Consider the following 22,138-nt stretch of genomic DNA (forward strand, 5'->3'; position numbering starts at 1 on the left):
TGATAGAACAGTATTACACTTTGCAATAAACAATGATGAACTTCCAAGTGCCTGGTAGAATGCCTCCAGTAGAAAACAAAAAAGGCAACACACCCCCCATATGAATTGGGCAGAGAGCTCCAGCATCAGTGTTGGGCAAGTTACTTCCAAAATGTAATATATTACATATTACTTATTACTCTCTTTTGAAAGTAATAAGTTACATTACAAAATTACTCTCTCTGAAATGTAATGAGTTACACTACTTTAGTTACTTTTCTAGTTACTTTCACCAAAATAACCGCAAAAGAATGGCTAGGTATTTTAAATGCTAAAAATGTAGTTTAGTGCAGCTCATTCTACATCCAGTGAAGGGCAATGTGGTATAGCATAACAACTGTGTAGGCCCTTAAGGCTACTAACAACTTGTATTACACGGCTTAGTTGAATACTCGATTCTGATTGTAAATTCTTAACATGTGACACGTTGTTAATAGAGTAGTACAGACCACTCTCAAGGACTATAATGAAGGTTGCTAAGGAGGATCAAGAAAGAGAAAGGAAAAGAGGTTAAAAGACGGAGCGCTGGACGTCAGATAAATCACCAGAAGAAGGCAGACAGGAAGTAAACACTAACAGGGCACGGAATGGTCTCTGTATTTTGTTTAGTATATGGCCGTGTACAGGCCCAGTTCCAGAACAACATGACTCCGGGTGCATCTGAGGTTACAGGGGGCGCAGCAGTAGCAGGTTTACATGAGCAATAGTGGCCGGCAACAGCAATGAAAAATAGCATTGATGGTCCCAGTGAACAGATTATGGCATTTGTTATGTTTTGAAACTAAGCAAGTGAGAACATTTCAAGTGAGTTAAAAGTGCAATCCTGAAATATCTCATACAGTCCAAAGTGGACTATGGCAAAGAAAAGCACAACAGCTTCAAAACTGTACTGATAAAACAAATGAGAACATATTGTAAATCAAGGCAAATATTATTTGAACCAGCTCATGGTTTGAAATGGCAAACATTGAAAAGCAAAAGTATTATTAAAACCATGTAGCCTACTAATCATCACCTTGGTCCCATCATATACTCTGGGAAGAGAATATTTACTGTGCTTGAAAACTGGTATCACATCATCATGTGAGGTTGACTTTGTGACCTGGAGATCATTTCAGCTGCAACATTAGCTCGTTGATAAGCTTGGGATATGAGATCTTTGTGTAGCCATTCGTGGTGAAGGCATCTGTGCTATTGTATGCATTATTTTTGACCCAACATTTCTACAGGCATGGCACTATTTTCACATATTCTAGCCCTTGTCTATTTGTATACCACGAGCTGCAAAATGACCACCTAACCCCACTGTACAGGCGGGTACTTGTTTAGATATACCTGGGCAGGCTCTGTTTCGCCGTGGTATCCTGGCTGGCACCTGCGGGCCGCAGAGGGGCGGCGGTGTTTCGGGCGATGAAGAGTGCTGCTCCGGGGTTGAGGGCGGCAAGTCAGGCGGGAGTAAGCTAGTGTCCACAACGGAGGGTAACGTGATGTCCCCATCTGACCCGTTGCTACGGTCTGCAGTAGATGCAGTGGTGCTGGCGTTTAGTGATGGTTGCTTTAACCATTTTCGTATAAATGATTATCCACAGATGTGTGTCACTGCTGTGGAAGCACTTTGGAAATGATGCACGCGCAGCGGAGCAGGTCACGCGCACCTGACACAATTTGTTGTTAGTATTTTTCGCTCCGTTCTCTTTTTTGAATAGATCCCGGCGCGAGGCCTGAAGGGTAAAACCTGGTTTACTAATCTACTCGCACGTATGTCTGGTGTCGGAATGTCTCGCTATGTTAGTACATTGTTAAAAAACAAAACACCATTTAATTTCGGGTTAAAATGTGTTGTAACTGCGTTACTGAGCATTGTAACGGGTAATATATTACCCACATTTTATTAGTAATGCGTTACATTAGTTCGTTACAGCAAAAAGTAATATATTACTGTAACTACGTTACTTTTGTAACGCGTTACACCCAACACTGTCCAGCATGCAACGGTCCACCAGGTTGCCCTGGTTTGTAGTCCTCGTCGCAATACTCTAGCCAGAGTTTGCGGTGTTTGCTACCCTCCTCCCCGTTCAGACCCTATTCATATACACATATTATCCTTGCCATCTTCACTTCTTTTATCAAATTATCCATGTCCGACAAATTATTATCATGAGTCAATCAACCTGTATTCGCGAATTATCACTTTACTCACGACCCTTCAGTCATTCATTCCGTTGTCTCCGCGGATGATAGCTCTCACGTCTGTGGGGTTCAATTGCATCTGGTTCCTCCTCCGATTCTCCTGGGTCGACCACTTGTCCTGCGTTAACTCCCTCTCCAGTATGTCTCGTTCCTCAATTCTTGCGTCGACTCCAAGCTCTTTCAGAGTCGATTGTGCCTCGACCAGTGTGGGGAACACCCTCACTCCCGTGGCCAGGAAAAGCTTCAGCTGTGCAGGGTATGGTGACTGAGCCTTGATATTCTTCTCCTTCAGTTGCTTAATCACCTCTCGTACTCTCTTCCTTTTTCCTTGCAAGTCCGGGGAGTAATCCTGATCAAAGTACACCCTCTGGCCCTCGAATTCAATGTCTCGTTGTTTCCATGCCTGTTACAGTATTATTTGTTTGACACTGAAATCTAGGAATCGCACAATGATGGATCTCGGCGGTGCTGATGACTCTTTTGGCTTAGGAGCAAGGGCTCTGTGCGCTCTTTCGAGTTTAATTTCCGCATCTCCCGGTACCTTTAGCTTCGTGTGTAAGAGTGCGGTTATGAACGACATCATGTCGTCCTTCTCAGCTCCCTCTCTTATTCCGTACATCCTGATATTATTGCGCCGAAGTCGGTTTTCCATGTCATCGCATTTTGCTGCTAAACTAGCCTCTTTCCTGAGTAAGTAGCCCACAGCCCTTTCTTGACGTATGCTTCTGTCTTCCGTGGCGCTCACTCTATTCTCTGCCGTTGTTATTCTTTTGTCCAGTTGCACTATTTGCTGTTTTATCTCAGTCATGGACGATTCCAGTCTGTTAAGTGACAGCTTATGGCGCATTTCCACTGCAGCGGGTAGCCCCGTTTAAGCGTCCTTAACCGTCCTCAAGCGGCCAGGCCAGTTTTTCCTTAAAGGACTCACTGTTTTCTTGTCTGAGTTTTCTCAACTCCACTAGCATCTCTGATTCACCACCTGTTGGTTCGCTGCTCATGCTACGCATGCTACGCATGCTACGCATGCTGTCCGTTAGCATTAGCTGCTTTTGGCTAGCTTTCATTTCCTCCTGTTTTCCTGTTTTAGCGTTCTTCTTGGTTTCTCTCTTGCCCTGGTTCATTGAGTTGGGGATTATATCATTCAGTCTAGTGTTCATTTGTCGGATATCTCTTGGTTTTGGCTATTTTAATCACGGGTCTGACGGAGCTGGGAAATCAAGCGTCTGCTCTTGGCATTACGTAACCGGAAGTCTTATCTCACATTTTAATTAAGTATTAAGTAAAAAGTTCTTGGTTTAACTAGTTTTATTATGTTGTTGCATTTGTATTACTGCCATTCGAAAATCCTTGCTTTAGCACTGGCATACAGCCTCTTGGAGTGCAGAAATCTCATTGCTGTGAATGCTTTTAGTTAGCAACACTGTTGTGTAAGAAACCATTAGATCTTTCAAATCATTGATTGTAAAAAATGTCAGTATTGACTTTTGCAGCATTGATGCTCTTAGGCACTGTATTAAACATACATGTGAACTTTATTCTATCCAAGTGGTCATTGTGTCCTTTTTAACAAGTTGTTACTGGACCTGATCGAGCAGATCATGTTGAGTTAAAAGGTTCATTAGTTAATCTATGATATTTATTGATTTTGCAATAATTATTTATCCGTGGAAATGTCAACCGATTGGCAGAGGGGACAGTGTATCGGCAGATTCCAGCAAATTAGGTTTTCTTTTCATGAACAAGATTATTGATTATGACGCAAGTGACCAAGGCCGAATAATTATTGCCATTACATAAATAACGTGTAGTAGTTTTGGTCTATTTGAGCCAATTATAACATACTGTATGGTAAATGCAACTAGATAAATAATAACACCTTATATAGTGAATGTTAATACATTTGAAAAGCAAATAATTAGAGCAGCTTTACCTGGGCAGGGCACGAAGCAGGGCTGGTCCATCTCCTGTTGGATCCGCTGCCTCAGCTCGTCTCCACAGAGCTCCTGGTCCACTGGCTGGGGGGGGGACTCAGGCCAGCTGCCCCGGTGGACCACACATGACAGGCTCCTTTTCCGAAGCCCCTCACCACACTCTGCATCCTGTGAGGACACACACACAAATTGGTCTTTGTAAGATTTATCAAGAGATGTTTCCTCACAATATATTGAGGAAAAGGTCTTGACAGAAGCATCTATGTGACTCTGTTGGATACTCACTCCCTATGTTCATTCTATACATATATTTATGTAAATGGCATATTGTTTTCAATTTGTATATAGTAAAGGTGCACTGTGGACTTCAAGTCTTAACTACCAAGACACATTTTGTGTTATTTCCAAATGTCTAAAACAGTTCTGAATGCATTTCCTTCATGAAACATTTGCAAAGGCAATTTCTTTGATAATTAAAACAAATATTGATTGTATTAATACATATTTAATTTCCCTTCATTCCTTTATACTAAACTAATGTTTACACATTTCACAGAGTACCTTTAATTAATATGTCAGTTCAGTTAGATGTCATTTAAACATTTAAAAAAGAGATAGAAAGAAACATGGATTGCTATTTGCTAGGGTTGCAAAATTCCAGGAATTTTTAAAGATGGAAACTTTCCACGGGAATTAACGGGAATAAACTGGGAATTTTCAAAATTGAAGGTTAGCTCTTCATAGGGAACTTAAATATAGTTGGGGAAAGTATTTTAGCATAATCTTGACTAAAACAAACATATGCCATTCAAGTACACTTGAATATCCATGCCATAGCACACTGCTTACTGCATGGCTATTGAGACCACACAAAGGTTCGCAACAGGCTCACAAATGTGAGAGTGGAAAAACTGGACAGAGCCATCCTCATTCATTCATTTAACATTTTGAATGGGACTTTGTGGGGATTTTTGGATGGGGGTGCATTTTTGTTCATTTTTTAATGAGTAGGGTTGAGAGGGATGAGTAACATTTAACTCAACATTCCTGTGTTTGTTCTTCAATGAAACAAATAATGGTTCAATAAAATAATTAAAACTTGTTCCGTTGTACTTACACATTTTTTTTTTTTAAACAAAAATCATGTTTTTTTGTTTAATTTTGCATCAAATATTTCCAAAATTCCCCAGCTTACTTCCCATGGAAACTTTCCGGAAATGTACCGGAAACTTTCCGCCCCTTTGCAACCCTACTATTTGCTAATCAAAACAACATTTCCTTTTTGTAATGTCACATCGAGGTTAGACTTAGTAATCTCCAATCAAGCAAAGCATTCACAGCGCAGATCGAATACCTCCACAGTGCATGTGGACCAGTCACTAAGCAGCCATGTGTAGCAAGGCCTTATGGGACACGGTTGAGTCTGGGTGACCTGGTTTGGACACGGCCGACCCTCCTCATGAGCCTTCTGCAGGATTCTCCTGGTGCGCACCGACTGACCTGCACAACAACAAAGCATATACACTGTTGGGTAACAACTGAGAAAGTATATTTATATGTAAATAACTCCAATGTTCAAGCCCTACATCCTTTATATCTATGATTCTTAAACAACATTAAGGGCCACTTTTATTATTATGACAAACTATTTCAATAAAGAACAAAACACTGTGGGATTCATAGGAGTGGAGACCATGTGATTGGTGGTGAGAGAAATAAATGCATCACTGCACAAACAAAAGGCCCCATAATATAACTGTTAAAAACAAGTGGATGGAATGAATGATGATTTATTTAGGAGTGGAAAGACGCTGCGCCTTCTCTTTAGCCCATCATATGTTTTCCTCATGACAAGCACCATACATCTGTGTCACCGTGCCACTTATGGTTTCTAGAAAAAAAAGGTGTTTGGTTCAAGTGAGTCATTGATAATGGATGAGAGGGAAGTTTGGTAAATTGCAACAGTAAGTACTGGCTGGAGTAGGTTTACTATGTTGTAACAGCTCAATGTGTGGGCCCTCTGAGGCTTAGTAAAGGAATGGCCTGGTCTCCATCAGCCTTCCAGTAAAGACAGAAGCTGTGTGTGTGTGTGTGTGTGTGTGTGTGTGTGTGTGTGTGTGTGTGTGTGTGTGTGTGTGTGTGTGTGTGTGTGTGTGTGTGTGTGTGTGTGTGTGTGTGTGTGTGTTATGCCAGGGGAGATGCTGAGCTCCATGGGCCCCAGGCAGACGTGAAAAAAAGGACGTTCACTCAGCCCTGCCATCTCAAAAAATCAAACAAAAACATTAGCACTCCCACGGGATCCTGACAGAACACAATCCTTGAGTCGTCTGACACAGAGACGACACAAATCCCTCATCAAGGCTGACAGATTTGTTTCACAATGTGTGAAAATGAACACAGAGTGTGGCAGAAACAGCAACAGTGACAGATCGAAGGGAGACAGACAGACAGAGTATTAAATCCCCAGTTGGAAGCGAATGTAAGTGTGAGTTTATTGGAATGAGGGGTTAACTGCGTGGGGGGACAAAGAGCCAACTTAAAATGAATGGACTTAAGAAGATGCTGTTGAGTCTCTCTAATTAAGAGAATAACACGTGTTTGGTCCGGGGGATTGGCTTTGGGAGACCCCAGACAACAATGTATGCATCTCGGTTAAATAATTAACTTTTGCATTTTGAATGAGGTTATAACATGGCTTTCTCAAAGAGATGATGAGCATTCTACAGGTTTTTGATTACTAATTGCATTTTTGAAATCATCCTAAGGAAGGGTATATATTTGATTTAGGAGCAGTGAATCATTTATGACGTCCCTAAAGGTGACCTATATAAAATGTAATTTAAATCAACCTGCCGTTCTTAAAAATCCAACCTCATGAAGTAAAGTCGTTTACAAAAATGAGCCTCGTACAGAATAAAGTGGGAATATTAATATACATTATTGAAGAAAGGAAAGACTCAGCACACTGTTTCCCTGTATAATAAGGCGATGGATTACACATACTCGTACATATTTTTGTCACGATTCTCATGTCATGTCACATTTCTATGTCTTGGTTTGGGTGTTTTTGCTGTTCTCTCTGTCATGTTTTCCTCCTGGGTTATTGTCTGGTCCTTTCCCCTGTGTTTTTCCTCCTGTTGTTAGTTTCCCTGGTGTGTCTAGTTATCTGATTGTGTTCACCTGTGGCCCTTGTGTTTTCTCCTCCCTCCTCACCTGTGTCTTGTTTGTTTGATTAGTCTTGTGTGTATTTAAGTTCTGGTTTTTCTGTCTGTCTTTGTTGGTTCGTCTTGTGATTTGGCTTGTCCTCGCAGCAGGCTGCACGCGCACATTTATCTCCATACGGTTCAGTGCAACTTTAACAGGAAGAGTGAGTGAGTGAGAACGATTGAAAACACGATTGGCTTCAGTCAGCGGAGGGGCTTCATCCGAAGGCAAAAAAACTGGGTACGGCCCGAAGCACGGCCTCCCCTAACGGCCTTGCCGGTCGGGCTCCCCCCCACCGGTGCTGGGATCTGGTGCGGCGAGTGTTTTGATGGCAACAGCGGCTGGAGTGGAAAGGACTGCGGAGGTGCCGAACATGGAAGGCGGAAGGGCAAGTGACAAGGCGGATGAAAGGAAGGACAAAGACAAAGAAGAAGAGCAAGAACAACGCAAGAAAGCAGGAGAGGAAGGAAAAGAGGGGAAGAAGGAGAGGACGAGGTACAGTGTGGAATTAACTGTGGAAGTAGTTGTGGAAGGTGCACTGTCTATGATGGACCTGCTTAAAGGAATACAGAAACAGTGTGGGACAGTGGATGGATGCAGAGTGACGGGAGAACAGTATGAAGTGACGATGAGGACCGTCCTGGGGAAAATGAAACTAATGGAGGGGTTGAGAGTAAACGGGGCCGCGGTGCATGCAAAAAACATTATGAGCACCGATGTGACCGTCTCGTTCCTGCATCTGCCTGTTTATTTGCAGGATAAAACAATACTAAATAGGCTCGAGGAGTGGGGAGTTAAGCCCATCTCGGACATTAAAAAAAGAGTGTGGCCAGACTCGGACATTGCAGACGGCACGAGGTTCCTGAGAGTGAGGTTCAACAATGAGGTCCGCTCCCTGCCGTATTCCACGAAGTTCGACACTGTGAAGGGGGCGGAGTACTTTCGGGTCCTGCACAATGGCCAGGTTCCAGTGTGCAGGTTATGTATAAAGCCGGGTCACATCTTCAGAGAATGCCCAGACTTTAAGTGCCACAGGTGTTATGAGCAAGGGCACTATGCCAGGGAGTGCAGGTATGGAGCTGAGAGAGGAGAGAGAAGGAGAGAGAGGAGGAGGACGACAAGGAGGAAGACGAGGAGGAAGAAGATGAGGAGGAAGAAGAGGGGGGGGGAAGGCGACGAGGGGGCAAAGAAAAGACCCCATGAGCAGATCAGCAGCGAAGATGAAGGTCCAGTGGTGGAGGACATCTCGGGGGCTTCGGTGATGGAAGAGAAGGCACCAAACGTGGAGAAGAGCAAGAAAAGTGCCAGGCAGGGCGGCGGAGGCGCCGATGGAAGCAGCAGAGGCGGCGACGGGAGCAGCGGAGGGGGAAAGAAGTTTTGGAGTCCTGAGGAGGTGGAAGACATCTCTGAGGCTTCCGGAATGGAGGAGGGAGAGCTGGGGGAGGACCCTGGGGGCGCCATGGTCTTGGGGAGCCCTAATGATGAGCAGAGGGGCCGAGGCACGAGAAGAAACAGGTGCGAGGAGGAGAAGAAGAAGAAGAAGAAGAAGAAGAAGACCTCAGCGGAGAACGCCGGGTTGATTGCTAGACGTAAATCGGACAAGGAGAGGGAGGTGGAGAAAAGGAGAGCGGGTACAACAGAGGGGGAGCTCGGGAAAGCAACCAGTGAAAGGAAAAGATCCGTCGTGCTGAGAAATGACTCTCTTCCTGGGCGGCCTGGGTTGTGTGAAGACGGTCCTGTTTTATAGCTTTCTGTTTAATGCGCATGTGCGGGCCTATGCGTAACCTTAAAATTGTATATTCGTCAAAACGGATATTTCTTAGTTGAGCTCTGAATTAAAAATATTTTCATTCAAAACATATATTGAAAAACTTCCAGTCTGAAAGAAAAATCTTCTTTTGGCTAATTGCATTAAGCTTCTTTTATTTTTGTCATGTTATGCATGATTATTATGTTTGATTGTTTTAAAAAATTTAAAATGTTGATTTGTGAATTTTCTAATTTAAAAAAAAAAAAAAAAAAAAAAAAAGTCCTCGGTGAGTGTTCTGTTCTGTCATTGTCATTTTAGCCTTGAAATAAAGGAATTTCACGTTAATCTGCATTTGGGTCCTACCTGCTTCACACATCGTAACATTACGAACCGACCATTATGGACCCAGCAGACTCAGCCCATGTGATGCTACAGGCGGAATGTCTTGGATACTCTCTGGAATACATTTGTTATACATGGAAAGGCGCCTCATCTAGACGGGGTAGAGAGGCTGCGTTGAAGGAGGCACGTCAGGAGGTTGCTCGCAAGCCCTGGCTCTGGAGCTTGTTGCCCGAGTGGCTTAGGGTTTTCTCACGTAGCCCTGAGTGCCAGTCTGCATGTTCTGACCCTTTCTTGGGGTCTGGTCTGGCGTTTGGAGGTCCACGAAGCCTCCAAAAGACTCCTAAGAGACGCAAGGCCAGGGTTCCAGCTCCAGAACCGGCCTACAAGGCCATGGATCCATGCACCAGTACCGGTCCACGCAGCCATGCTTCCATTCTCCATTACCTGGCTTACACAGCCAGGGTCCAGGCTTCCGCTCCGCGCCCAGCAGCAATGGTTCCGACTCCAGAACCGGTCCCCACAGCCATGGGTCCCTGCTACAGAACCGGTCTTCGCACTCGAGCCCGGTCCTCTGAGTTCGCCCGCTGTGGTCTTCGCCCCTCCTCGAACTCTGCCTTGCCCCCGGGCCGTCCGCCCGAGAACCCCTTTTTGAACTCTGCCTTGCCCCCGGGCCGTTCGCCCGAGACCCCCTCTTTGAACTCTGCCTTTCCCTGGGCTGTCAGCCAAGGCCCGTCCTCCAGACCCCCTCCACCCACCCTGCTGCACGTTGATGGATTTTTGTTTTGGTGTTTAGGAGGGGGTTCTGTCACGATTGTCATGTCACATTTCTATGTCTAGGTTTGGGTGTTTTTGCTGTTCTCTCTGTCATGTTTTCCTCCTGGGTTATTGTCTGGTCCTTTTCCCTGTGTTTTTCCTCCTGTCGTTAGTTTCCCTGGTGTGTCTGATTACCCGATTGTGTTCACCTGTGGCCCCTGTGTTTTTTTTTTTAAGTTCTGGTTTTTCTGTCTGTCTTTGTCTGTTCGTCTTGTGTATTGGCGTGTCCTCGGTGAGTGTTCTGTTCTGTCATTTTAGCCTTGAAATAAAGGAATTTCACGTTAATCTGCATTTGGGTCCTACCTGCTTCACACATCGTAACAATTGTAATGCATTAAAAATGAGGGCTGTCAAACGATTACAATTTTTAATCAGATTAATCACAGCTTAAAAATTAATTAATCGTGATTAATCACCATTCGAACTATGTCCAAAATATGCTATTTATTTATGTATATTGTTGTGGGAATGGAAAGATAAATGAAAGAAGGCGGATATATCCATTTAACATACAGTATCTATGTTTATTATAACATTTTTCTGCATGTCAAAATGAAAGACAGCCCACACACCTGTCAATCATCAAACCGTGGGGTCTTAATTCATTACGTGTTGATTTCTATCAACGGGGGAGTACTTCAGGAAAGTCGACAGGGGGGGGGGGGGCGGCTAGTGGAGTACTTCGTGACCACAGAGTGTGAACGTTGTGATCAGCTGTTTTAGCGCAGTTCTCCAGTGAAGGGGGGAGTCTCCCTCCGCAGCCGGTTGGCGTAGTTTTGGCACAGTTCCGTTATACAGACCGACGTTAACAGCAGCCCTGTCTGTGCACACGGAGACCGACTCTGTCGTCCGGTGATCTAACCGCCTTCTGGAAAAGCTTCACAAGTACGTCGGTACGCAAATGCGCTTTGTGACACAAGTGACGGTACGCATTTCAGATTACGCACATGACCTGCGTACCAGTTATGTGCACCCCTGTACCAGAGCCATATTATTACTATTATATGGCTCTGCCCTGAACTACAGCAAGAGTATTCTCCGTCGGGACTTCCTGCAACAACACCACGCCGTTATCAAAGATGTTCTATTGAGAAGACGATCACTACGTGACAAAAGTTTTCAAAACCGTGGCTACTGAAATCAATCTTACTAACTGCTGTCTGTGCAATTTACTCCGCGCGAGTTGGCAGACTTTATTTTGCTTACTTTAACATCATTTTTCATGGTGGGGCTAAGCCATTTCTTGGTATGGGTGTAGCCTACCCCAGCCATACCCTGGCGCTGCCACTGGTGGCACGTATGGGGCAGGCCATTCTGCACATGCGTTAAATGCGTTAAATATTTTAACGCAATTAATTCAAAAATTATATGCCACCGTTAACGCGATAATTTTGACAGCACTAATTTAAATGTATTCATGCTGAATTAACATCTTGGCATGTGCCCGAAAAGAAGGAATAATTATGTGGTCATCTTTGTTTATCAGGTTTGGGTTCACAGCGTTTGAATTAAGTTTGTTTTCTCGCGTGTTTACCTTGGTTACCGCAGGTGTGGGAACATTCAGCCCACGGCGACCATTCAGAGAGTAAACAGCTGACAGGACAGTCCACGACGCAGCTCTCCATCAGCCTTGACTTGTTGATCAGACCCAACTGTGGAAAACAACAAGAGATTGAGGAGGGCCGACTAATTATTTCCACTAACAAGAGAGACTGAGTACCCAGATTTGCATAATTTAAATAGGCTGCAGTTCATTTCAGGGCGGAGAAGATGAGGCAATTAAACTATTTTACCATTAACCTTGCTTTCAAATGTTATTGAGCTACATTATTTGAACATTTATGAGAGGGAATCGTGCTGTTTAAGGACATTATACCTAACACAGGTGACAATATCACATCCTTCATAGCCATAAAACTGGGTATACCAGAAGTTAACTGCAGGTTGTGCCACAAGACTGATAAACGGTTTGCAACCAACCATTACAAATAGTGCAGCAACTACTGTATTGAATAGACAGTAACTTGCAGCATCTTTAAGAGTTGCATCTATCTTTGCATTAATAAATCTCGGCAATACAATTTAATAACGTTTGAGAATAAAGATGTTTATGAGATTAGATACAACATTCTCATATAAACAAATTGGCCAACTGGGCTTTCAATTATGTATAAGCCAGTGGAAACAAGAAGAAGTGTTGTGCTGCAGCACCAATCAATAGTTCACACTCTCCAAACAAAGTGCAATACAATATTCCAATTGTTCTTGTTAGGTGGCTCTATGTCATCTGGCGCTCTATTTCCTGTCCCTGTCTGCATTGGTTAAGAGTTCAAATATATGGTATATGAAAAGAAAACAAACATTAGAGTAACAATGCCTGCTTATACCTCCATGTCTATATCCATTGCCAATTAAAACAAACCTGAAAACTGGCCCTATTTAGATTTTTTTCAGTTTCCCTTTCCTGCAGTGTGTTATATAGGTTTTTGTAATGGTCTTCAAAGGCTGAAATCCCAAGGTTTTCTCACACACTCCCCCGCCTGCCTGAATAGCTCCATTGGACTCCTTTGTTTACTTCTGCAACATAGTGATTATATTGGCTAGCGCTCCAACACATGGTATGTGATAGGCTAAGGGGCAGGACATCTCTGAGCGGTTGACAAATCACAACAGAGCCGGCCAGCTAACCAATCAGAGCCGACTGGGCTCTGGTTTCAGACAGAGGGTGAAAAGAGCTGCAACACAGGCAGTATGAGAACAACTAAATTATGAACTTTTTGAACATTAAAGCAAGTAAACATGTCACAGTAGAGGCATACAAATTAAAATATGAACCTGGAAATTAGCATAATAGGGCCCCTTAAAACGAACAGGCCCTGATCAGACAAAGGAACATTTCAGCCAGGGGTCACCTTTATGGGTTTTGTTTTTAAAATGACTGTGAAGATGCAATTTTTGCTGCTGAGCACCTCACATGTTTCAGCTTTATTCACCTTGCATATTCGCAGGAGTACCCTGACACATTGAGATGAAAAATAAAATGGTGTTAAAGTGCAACTGTTGCTGGATACCCGGGAGATATATTGCTTTACCAACTGTAGAAACCACAATCCAAACAGAACACAGCAGCCTGGAGGCAAATTAGTGAGGTATTTCTCGTAATTTGTTTACATTTATTTAAACTATACTAGACAATTAAGTAATGTACAGAAAATGGTTGGGGTTACGCTAATGTTAACACTCATTTGGTGTTTGCCCAGCAACAACAACACAAAAGATGCAGAAAACTGCCAAAAATGCAGTTTCTTATCTGGGCTTTTTTAACAACATGCTTTCTGTTGACTGCAGAAAGCATTATGTAAATGATGTGTGACTACACAGTGATTACCTGCTCGCACTTCTTCAACTCCACAATCTTGCCATCGCTGCGAATACAGTCCAGGAGACGTAACCGAAAACCCTGACCACAGATGGCGTTTTCACCTAGCTGGCAAGTGCTCCAGTCTGCAACACACACACACACACACACACACACACACACACACACACACACACACACACACACACACACACACACACACACACACACACACACACACACACACACACACACACACACACACACACACACACACACACACACACACACACACACACACACACACACACACACACACACACACACACACACACACACACACACACACACACACACACACACACACACACACACACACACACACACACACACACACACACACACACACACACACACACACACACCAGAGTTAACCCAGACAGCTTGTATGGCCAGGTTCACTGTCAGTTCGAACAGGCAACAATGTGCTCAATTCTATAGTTTGGGAATCTTTACGTGGCCAAGCACAAATACCTCGCTTCATTCAGTTCAATACTTTGGCATTGAGATTCAAAATGCTATACTGTCTACCTGTTCCAACTCATCCCCTTATATCCCACCTGAGACTCTGTAGTCGTAGGCGAAGCAGCTGCTGTTGAGGAGGCAGGGCTCGGTCTGGACCAGCTCTGGACAGGCTGAGCTTTCAGAGGCGGGAAGGCGGAGGACGTGTCTGCTCCGGTTCCGCGCTGCTCCTTTGTCACATTGCTGCATCAACAAAAGAAGCATGTCACCGTCAAGGACACATGGTATATTTTCAGAGATGAGTGGGATGGGATGAATTAAAGGCGTCCTTTAGCAGGCCAAAGAAACCTAAAAGCCTTCTCCTGCATTTATATATATTGATAATAATGCTTTCAGTTGAGGCAACCTAAAGTAAGGGTAAGGAATGAGTGCTTCTTTGTGCAATAGTTTAGATTTTTGAACACTAAATGTAAGACTTGAAGGAGTGCAACAAATAGGTTATAGTTATTATATATATATGTGAAAAAGGTACGAGTTATAACATTCTAACATAATGAGAAAATAAATTGCCTTTTTAACAGCAGTAATATTAAACAGCCAATGTGGCTAGGTACAAATAGCATTGTTCACTCTAGTCACCCGGGTGCAAATCGCATCTGCCTGAATAAAATACTGTTATTCTGTATTCAGTTTTTTTGGGAGGAAATACAATTGAGTATTATTTTTCCACAAAACTCAAAACAACAGAGTGCCCTTTGAAGCCATGTTACATTCGATCAATCTAATATCAGAACAATAGCCTACAGTACTTACATAATTTGCTTGGATTTTGGAACGTGGGGGTTAATAGGATGGAATGGATTTCACCATTGGTTATAATAAAAAACGTTTCTTTCTTTTTTTTTGGACAGCAGAAGTGTAGTAGCTAAATATGGTCACATTTGTATTTTCAAATGTTCTTTTGTTGAAGACGTAATTAACACATGACCTGAAGTGGTTGCTTTTTCACAATTATTTTCTTGTTTTTGTCAATTATATAAAAGTACCGTGATTGTCATCTTAATGCGTATCCATGAACGACTTGAGTTCTGTTATAAACTATGATTTGCTTTTATGTAAATGTCAAGAGGGTTGATTTTTTGTTTGGAATGATTTTTTAAATGTCACTGAATAATTGATATGGGTAAAGTGAACATACTGTATAAAAAAGAAGTGTGTGATACGCACATGAGATGAAACTCATTATGCTTTTAAAGCCATGGAGATTTCTTACTAGAAGATATGTTTTGAGTTTAACCATTTTAAAATAAATGTTCCTTATATCTCAATCGAGTGATATCAATACTTCTATACGACAATTGCAATTTTTGAATGAGCGCTCTCCTTTCAAGCCATACCCACAATTTGAGCCTATTCTGCTATGAAAGAACTTAAGGCAATGACATGCCCTCAAAGTCTGTATAGCAAGACATTTATGCTAAATTCCAATTTCAATAGTAAAACCCCATTATGCACTTTTACCATCTTAACCTCATCATCCCAACCTTGTTCCAGAATCTTGAAAATCCACACAGAAAATAATCTTTTCTCTTGATATGACATTATCTATCTACTGTAACTATGATGTATATACATTACATTACATTGCATTTAGCTGACGCTTTTATCCAAAGCGACTTACAATAAGTACATTCAACCAGGAAGACACAACCTTGAAGAATCATAGAAGAATCATAGAAGAACATCAGGTTTCAAAGAGCCAATCGTTTCAAGTGCTACTCAACTGGCTTTAGATAAGCCAGTCCTTTATTAGTATATAAGTGCTCTGTTAGCAGTTCTTTGTTAGTAATTCTATCGCTCGAAGTGGAGCCGAAAGAGATGAGTTTTCAGTCTGCGTCGGATCCTAGAGATAGTATCCTATAAATATGATCAAGTATCTCCGCGTTGTGAAACTTTAGACTTTAAAATACCTTAGTTTCTGTGTAATCCTTTTTAAACAAGGTGTTATTACTTTTATGGGAAACTCCACAGTGTGCACATTTACTGACATAAATCTGTATCAACATCCTCTTATATCACCCACCTGAGGCCTTTGAAAGAACTGGGACACTTGTTTGAATGGAATTCAACATAACTTGACAGGGAATAAGCTAACTGCTGCCTACAGTGTTGATAAAGGCTGTCATTTCTGCCTGAATGATCCTGCAGAGAAGGCAACCTGGCAGATACCTGCATTTACTGCATTATTGACTTGTATGCAGGCTGTTGAAGGCTGATGAAGAGGGATAATTATTAAAATAGTAATTGAGTGCCACATTTACCTAGCATCTACAAGGATCTGCATCTGCAATGCAAATCACCCACAACAGTGGAAATCTGTGAAGAGAGAAGCTAATAATGTGTGAAAATGTGTGGAGGAACTGTCAGCTCTGAGGAAAGAAGAAAGATTCCTCTGATAAATCTCTCTGCGTTGAGCTGTATTTGCCCCTCTGCTCCTGATGCTTCACACCCTGCACCTCCATCACTGTCACCTCCTAATGAGGGGCCTCTGTGTGAGGCTCATGAATCAGCTGCAGTCGTTGAGCCCCTAATGTTTTCACACCCACTGTCACACAGCCTTGCCTTTGTATGCAACAAACAGGAGATCCTACAATCGGAATGCTTAAATGCACGTTTGGTTGTTGACGTAAAAGAGCCAAAGTTTAGAAACATCTTCATCCATGCAAAAGCTTCCAAACTGTAAACTGAGTGGTGTCACGGGGAGTACGCCCACTCCTGATGTGCAGTATGTTTGCAAGATGAAAACACACACCGGTAATGACAGCTGATGGATTTTGTTTTCCTGCCTCACAGGTCACGGTAGGCAATTTGTTTTCTCTTCATTTCAGTTCATTATATATAAGGCAATTTTGAAGCAGCTTAAGTTTTATAACATAACTGAATATGGTTTCCTAAATTAACATATACAATTCCGAAAAAAGTGCCTCCATAAACATTCATCTGTTTGCATCTTGCTATTTATTTATCTATATCATATTTCATTTACGTGTATATAGACTCTTCTTGCACTATTTCTATTTTTATAGTATTTACTTGCACATCTTACAACATTCTCTTGCAGTATTTTATTTATATTCTGTTATTTCTTGCACTATTTGTATGGGTTTTATCTGTTCTATGTCCTATATATATTCCTGTTGCATTGTTGGAGGAGCCTGGGACAGGTTTTCATTGCCATATCTACACTGTAGCTGCTGTGCATATGACAATAAAGCCTGGAATCTTGGTTTCTTTTGGCGGAAAGTGTAGGGCATTATCTCACATGAGCCTTATTTTAATAAAAATATGTATTGATGATATGTACTCATAACATAAAAACAAAACTTTAATGAAGTATGTTTACTTCACCATAAAGATTGCACTGTCTGGGTTTATTATCGATTGTATGGGTTTGCTTCTATTCTAGAGGGTATTGCAGCTAAATGCGATCCCCCATAATAGCATTTGTATTGACACAGTTGGCTTTTACATACATAAAACACTTAGTGTTATTAAGCATTACTGTGTCACCCTCGGACCCCCACAATCCCACAATGCTCATTCCAGCTGAGTACAGGAATGGCCCAGGGCTGTACAACTACTCCATGTTCATTAAGAAAAACAGTGGACTAGCCTTTTTACACCAAACATTTCTGTGTTCACAAAAGTTAGTGTGCGAAATAAAACATCAGGACATCAGGAAGTAGGATGTGTCTTTTTAAGATTAGCATTCATGTCTTGATGAATAATGACCCACTCAACAGTTGTCACAAAGGTGCTTTCTCTATGAAAGCATGGTGGGTTTATTCTGTACTTAATGGAAGGATTTAGTTGAGGAGTTTTGCAAATGTGAGGTTTATAGAACATTTGTAGAATGCAATAATTGTTAACCTTTGACTCTTCTTCAACCAGTGGCGTTTTATAATTAAAACTATGATGTATAAATGTATAAAGCCTTCGTTAGATTTAGAAACCGTTGCGGTTCAATTCATGCAGACAATTGTGAGCAGGATAATTTCACTTTGATGTGTTTTGTTCTATCGGGAAAGGGCTCGGTATATTGTAATATAAAATACATTTGATCGTTTCATTATCATTGTGTAAAATCTCACATCCCAAGTTATCTTACATCTTTTTATGCTATGAGTTTCACTGCTTCCTAGTGTCCTAAAATCGATTAGGCAGTACCATTTCATTGGAAAACAAGACTGAATTCTTGTTTATGAGCTCTGCCTACTTCAGAAGTCATCCTCTCGACACACTGTATTGCACTACGTGTGTTAAATGTTTTCTGGGTTGATTTAACTGTCGAAACAAATCACCAGTAACAGTTTATAAGGCTGTCACAGTTTAATGAGCTTTCTAGTGAACAGTTTAAGCATTATTTTATAAGCAAATTCATTAGATGGCTGATTTGTACTGATGTTAAAATGTCTGCCAAAGCTTGCTCACTAAAAGATTGAATGAGACAAAATGTCTGTGGAGAAAACTCGGACTAAGTAAGTAATCTCTCTCTCTTTTTCCCACTCTGCTCTTGCTCTGACTCCAATGTTCCGGTCCACTGAGCTGTTGTGTTTGACAGGAAACATATAACACGCCTACGTGGCCGGGTGACCAGTAGCCTGGGGCTGGACACACAGGGGGACCTGTGCTAAGTTTAAGACTGAGGGCATCGAGAATTGGAGGCACATTATTACACTCAATTTCATTTGCAGTACCAAAAGAGCAGTTTCAAACCACACAAGGTTACAGAGCAGCTGCTGGTGATACTCAAGAGATCTTAAGAACATTTACTTTTATTAGCAACAATTACAAACATCTCCATCATGTGTAATTAAAATATGTAGAATATATTAACCTATATTAAAACATATTTTTAACCTTACATTTTTTAGGAAGACTGATGAAACATTCTTGTTTTTTTTTTACTGTTTTAATCTGCAGCTGTTGATCATTTGAATTGCTAAATCTATTGCAAGACTAAATAATTAGAGTGGCGTCTAAAAATGTGCTACATTACAAACATCACAAATGTCAATGTCACAAACCAGTTGAAACTGGAAATGTGATGACTTATTATGGGCTCAGAACAGTCTCATAATACACACATGCACACAGAAGGATTCACACTTGTGTTTTGCAATGCACACACAAATGTGTTCCGTTTCATATACATGTAAATAAAATCCAAATACAGAAAAAAGTCTAACATATGTATTTTTGATCCTCACATATTTGTTTTCCGTTTATATCGCCTGAACCTGCAAACACAAACCGCTTTCTGTGCACGGATCGCTGTGCATTCGTGTGTGGGTTTTTTGAGACTCCCCTGACGGTCAGCCGATTCGTAATTGTAATTTTTTTCTATCTATAGCCAATCAGATGTCTCCTCAATTCTAAGCCAATCACATGAGTGCGCCCCCACGAGGGTAGATTTCTTGCGTTCATGACGTAGCGCTTCATGTACGCATTTTGCGCAGTCCGGAGCTGACGGATCAATGGAGCCTGCCTGCAGGCGCTAATGTCAGGACACCTCCACTCTCAGTACAGCGCCACTTTCTGAACAGGAAATGCACGCAAATACAAGCCTTTATATCATTAAGGGAGTGGCTATATACAGGACGGTCCTGTATATAAGGTCTCTGAAATGGCTATACAGGACGGTCCTGCACAGAAGCCCTGAAATGGCTTTTTATGTAGTCTACAGAAATATGGATATAATTGGTGTACAATTAACGTTTACAGCAGGATAAATTACAAAAATGTACAGCATACTACATACAATTCAAAAGACGGTTTCTCCGATTTCTAAAATAAAAACGCCGGCGTAGCCGATAAATTATTTGTGTTGCTTTCAATGCAAAATGACTACACGTCAACGAAATGTCGGCGTATTCTTTAAAAAAAAACCTTCAGTTGTAATTAAACCGAGTAGTCTTTAAAGTATGCAGTGATATCCTTTACAAGTAAAACATTGTGCATTGGAAAATATAAAGTAGAAAATGATTGAAACAACATAAAAAGATAAGCCAAAAAAAAGACTGAAATCAGCATAAAAAGCTAAGCAATTGGCATGGAAAGAGATTTAATTGCCACAATTTTATATTGAGGGGAAACTCATTGAAAATAATGTTGTCGTGAGAATATTTATCTGTGAATCCTATCCCTACATTACCACCCGCGAAACTTGCTTAAGCATGCTATATAGCCCGGTCTGTATATAGTCATTTGACGTTAGCTACAGGACGGTCCTGTATATAGCCATTTCAGGGCTTCTGTGCAGGACCGTCTTCCTGCACAGAAGTAGAAATATAGCCATTTCAGAGAGCTGTGTACAGGACGGTCCTGTATATAGCCATTTGGCGTTGTGTACAGGACCGTCCTGTATATAGCCTCGGCCATATTATTAAGGCACCGCGCCACTTCCCGAACCATTGATGAATGCTTGTGTACACAAAAACGGCAGGCACAACGGTTTTAAATGCGTGTTTCCTGTGTGGCGAATACAGCTGCTTTATTTATGTCTGTATGAAGTTGTTGTGAGTGTGGAGGGAGCAGCTACAGGTTAGCTTAGCCTAATCGATCAGTGCACTACGAAGCCAGTGCTAGACAGTGAACTGTCAACGGGGGGAGCCCCGCCGATCATTATCGGCTCTTAATAGTTTGATCGGTGCTCTCTATAAAGGCCGATCAGGAGAGCTGGATCTGATCGATATGGACATAAACGCGAGTGAAATATAACCGGACGCGAGAGAGATCAGATCAGCTGCTGAGTCTGATGGAGACACGCAGCTCTGCATAATCACCTGATGCATATATGAAAATGCGTATATGAAGCGCTACGTCATGAACGCAAGAAATCATACCCTCATGGGGGCGCGCTCATGTGATTGGCTTAGAATGAAGGAGACATCTGATTGGCTATAGATAGAAAACATTACAAGTACGAATCGGCTGACCTTCAGGGGAGTCTCAAAAAACCCACACACGAATGCACAGCGATCTGTGCACAGAAAGCTGTTTGTGTTTGCAGGTGCAGAGGTTTTAAATGGAAAACAAATATGTGTGGATCAAAAATACATATGTAAAACTTTTTTCTGTATTTGGATTTTATTTACATGTATATGAAACGGAACACATTTGTGTGTGCATTGAAAAACACAAGTGTGAATCCTTTTGCGGATCATGAAATACAGGTGTGAATCCTTCTGTGTGCATACGTGTATTATGAGACTGTTCTGAGGCCATAACTTATGACCAGCAGCCCAACAACCCATTCATTTTAAATGATATGAACAGGTTTAGAAAGTGAGAAAGACAGACATTTTGTTTTAGCGTATCTTAAACAATTAGCTTACTTTTCTGAATATTAACAAAGAAAAATAATTAAATAATAAATATTTAACTACATGACAAAATGGAAAAACATGTCAAATATAACTTCCCACTAAGATATTAAATACAATATTTATGTTTTTCAAATACACCAATAATGTCAGGGATGTTCTAAAATGTGTAAAAAAACTAAAAACTTCACTGAAAAAATTGTGTTCGCTTTTATGTTGATGACACTGGACATGTTTTCAATGATGCCAATAAATGATCCCACTTTGCACATCAACCTATCAACCAACCAAGGAAACAGTAAGTCAACTCACCACAGGGCAGTTGGTCCAGGGACCCCAGGGTGCCATGACGCAGTCGTTGGGGCAGGCCAGGAAGCAGACCTGGGCTGTGGGGGGGGTTACCTCCTGATCACACAGACTGTCCTCCAGCGTGCTGTTCTCCCCACTCGCTGCAGTCTGCCTCACACACCTAGCAGAGCAGCAGATGCAGCTTTATAACTAATCTCATGGGCACTCCTAACCGGGTCCTTTTTTGAGTTTTCATACACATTTATAAGTTTCTACAGTTACGTTTTTGCAAGTTGTTTATTTCGAAAGACTCCGC

At 41.8% G+C, this 22,138-nt stretch overlaps 1 protein-coding gene across 1 annotated transcript in view; it reads right to left on the reverse strand.

The window, feature by feature from the left end:
* Positions 1-22,138, reverse strand: part of thsd7ba (thrombospondin, type I, domain containing 7Ba) — a 198,125-nt gene that overhangs the window by 20,600 nt on the left and 155,387 nt on the right. The window contains exons 17-22 of the mRNA XM_071207105.1: positions 21,847-22,003; positions 14,248-14,392; positions 13,658-13,773; positions 11,804-11,921; positions 5,515-5,660; positions 4,160-4,328 (exon numbers count right to left, since the gene is read on the reverse strand). Of these exons, the coding sequence (XP_071063206.1) occupies positions 4,160-4,328; positions 5,515-5,660; positions 11,804-11,921; positions 13,658-13,773; positions 14,248-14,392; positions 21,847-22,003 (851 nt within the window). The remainder of the gene's footprint in view (positions 1-4,159; positions 4,329-5,514; positions 5,661-11,803; positions 11,922-13,657; positions 13,774-14,247; positions 14,393-21,846; positions 22,004-22,138) is intronic.

The sequence above is a fragment of the Pseudochaenichthys georgianus genome, chromosome 21 (genome assembly GCF_902827115.2).
Source record: "Pseudochaenichthys georgianus chromosome 21, fPseGeo1.2, whole genome shotgun sequence".
In the NCBI taxonomy this organism is placed as follows: domain Eukaryota; kingdom Metazoa; phylum Chordata; class Actinopteri; order Perciformes; family Channichthyidae; genus Pseudochaenichthys; species Pseudochaenichthys georgianus.